General features: G+C 42.7%; 1 protein-coding gene across 1 annotated transcript in view; it reads right to left on the bottom strand.

Moving 5' to 3' along the window:
- Positions 1-526: 526 nt before the first annotated feature.
- The window catches only part of LOC107120092 (olfactory receptor 10A7-like), a 13,186-nt gene continuing 11,284 nt past the window's right edge, over positions 527-2,428 (bottom strand). The window contains exon 2 of the mRNA XM_015422736.1: positions 527-1,492. Coding sequence (XP_015278222.1) covers positions 527-1,492 — 966 coding nt within the window. The remainder of the gene's footprint in view (positions 1,493-2,428) is intronic.

A 2,428-nucleotide genomic window follows, 5' to 3' on the forward strand; every position in this document is an offset into this window, starting at 1 on the left:
ATGGAAACATATAACTATATCACAACCCACAATGTTGCACCAGTGCAACCAGCACCTGGCACTTTACAGAGCTTTGTAAAGAAAGACAATCCAGCTTTACCCCAAAGCTCTTTGGTGTCAGGTAGCCCTGTCACAGATCTGGAATGTGGAGGGGTGCACCTCCTCCTCGTTCCCAGTTCATCCCTGTCCAGCTTCTGCGTGCTATCTCTGGCTTGACCTTGTTGATGTTCCCAGCTGCAATTAATTCGGCTAGGAAAGCTAACGGCTTCTGCTCTTTGCCTGCTCACTTGCTTGCTTCAGCCCATGCGCGTGAATCATAGCCATTGGCTTCAGCTCATGGGGGGAAGTTTGATTACATTATAAATCAGAGGCCATTATACTGCAGGCTATTCCTGACACAAGCTGTATACATGTTCTTTAGTACTGGACTACCAATAAACACTTATCTTCTAAAGAAGCCTTGTGTCATTTCTGGATGCCAGATCCTCCAACAAGACTTCAGGAGACCCATCAAGTCAACCTTAGGCTACAAAATTCTGTTGAACTTCCTGGCTGATCTGCAAAGAGCTTCCTTCACCTCTCGGTTCCTCAAGCTGTATATAAGAGGGTTGAGCACAGGAGTAAGAACAGTGTAGAACAGTGAGAAGATTTTGTTTAGCCCCCTCATGGTGTCAGTTGCAGGGATCACGTAGACAATTAATAAGGAGCCATAGAAAAGTATCACCACAATGAGATGGGATGAGCAAGTGGAGAAGGCCTTCTGTTGTGCAACTTTAGATGGAAGTCTTAAGAGAGTGAGAATAATGCAGATGTAGGAGACAAGTGTTAGTGTAAAAGGGACAACAGTTCCCATGCTACCCAGAATATAGGTTGAAAGCTTCACAAAGTACGGATTGCTACAGGAGAGTTCTGCCACTGGAAATATGTCACAAAAGAAGTGATCGATTTCATGGGGTCCACAGAATGTCAGCTGTAGCATAAAGGAGGTTATTATGGTGCTGGTTACTATCCCACTCATCCAAGATGTGCAAGCCAGTTGCAGGCAGAGTCTGCCATTCATGAGGGTCGTGTAATGAAGAGGTTTGCAGATTGCCAAATACCGATCGTAAGACATCATAGACAGGAGGTAGCATTCAGTGGATCCAAAGAAAGCGAAAAAATACCATTGTGTGACACATCCTTCAAATGAAATGGACCTGTCTCCAGTTAGAAAACTGGAGAGCATCCTGGGAAGGATGTTTGAAATGTAGCAGGTTTCCAAGGCAGACAAGTTCATCAGGAAGAAGTACATGGGGGTGTGAAGGTGCTGGTCAACTGCCACTAGCAGAATAATTAGGAGGTTCCCGACAACAGCCAGAATGTAGATGACTGGAGACAGTATGAAGAGAAGAATTTGAAATTCAAGGAATTTCCCAAATCCGAGAAGGATGAATGTTGTAACGCTTGACTGATTCCCCCCAACTTCTGTTTGCTGGTGAATATCAACCTCATTCTGAAATACAATTGAACAGGGTTAGTCCGCTAGGGAGGACCAGTTCCCCCTCCTTCCATGACACAAGCCCACCTTGACATTCATATTGGGTTGGCAAGGTTATTTGACCATTTTACTGCTTCAGAATGCCTGTGAGGGATGTTTGAATGCTCTCTAATGGTACCACACTATAAGGAGAGAGGCACAGGAAACTGTTCAGCAGTGTTCTTATTTTCCATATACAGTGTAGCGATAGAATTTACTATTTAGAGATAGTCCTTAATATTATACAATGTTGAGGAACTGGTAGTTTGTGGGCTTGCTCTAAGAACACATGAGCTTGGTTTGCAAGACATTCTTGGGGTTGTAGTAGAAAGTTCAGCGAAAATGCCAATATTGTGCGGCAGAGGTCAAAAAGGCAAACTCCATGCTGGGAATTATTAGGAAAGGAACTGAAAATAAAACAGCCAATATTGTAATGTTCATGCATAGATCTCTTGTGAAACGTCTTTTGGATTACTGAGTACAGTTCTCATTTCTGTATCTCAAAAAAACACACTGCAGAGCTGGAAAAGGTGCAGAAAAAGGCAACCAAGATTATTAAAGAATTGGAGGACATTTCCTATGAGAAAAGGTTAAAAAGTCTGAGACTTCTGAGTTTGGGGGAGGGATGACAAGAGAGGCAGGATAGAGGAGCATCTGATGGAGAAAGTGGATAGAGTTAATTTTTTCTCTCCCTCCCCCATAATACTAGAAGTCAGGGACAACAATGAAGTTGATGGGCAACTTCTTAGAATGGACAACAAAATATTACATCTATCTCTGTGCAAAACTGTAACTCACAAAATATTAAAACAACACATGACATCTTTAAAAAGCTAATTCTCTGAAAGCAACATGATGTGTATAACTCAACTTGCAATTGACATGATGACCCCAACAAGGGGCTTTCAAAGC

The sequence above is a fragment of the Gekko japonicus genome, unplaced genomic scaffold (genome assembly GCF_001447785.1).
Source record: "Gekko japonicus isolate JY-2015 unplaced genomic scaffold, Gekko_japonicus_V1.1 scaffold2878, whole genome shotgun sequence".
NCBI lineage: Eukaryota > Metazoa > Chordata > Lepidosauria > Squamata > Gekkonidae > Gekko > Gekko japonicus.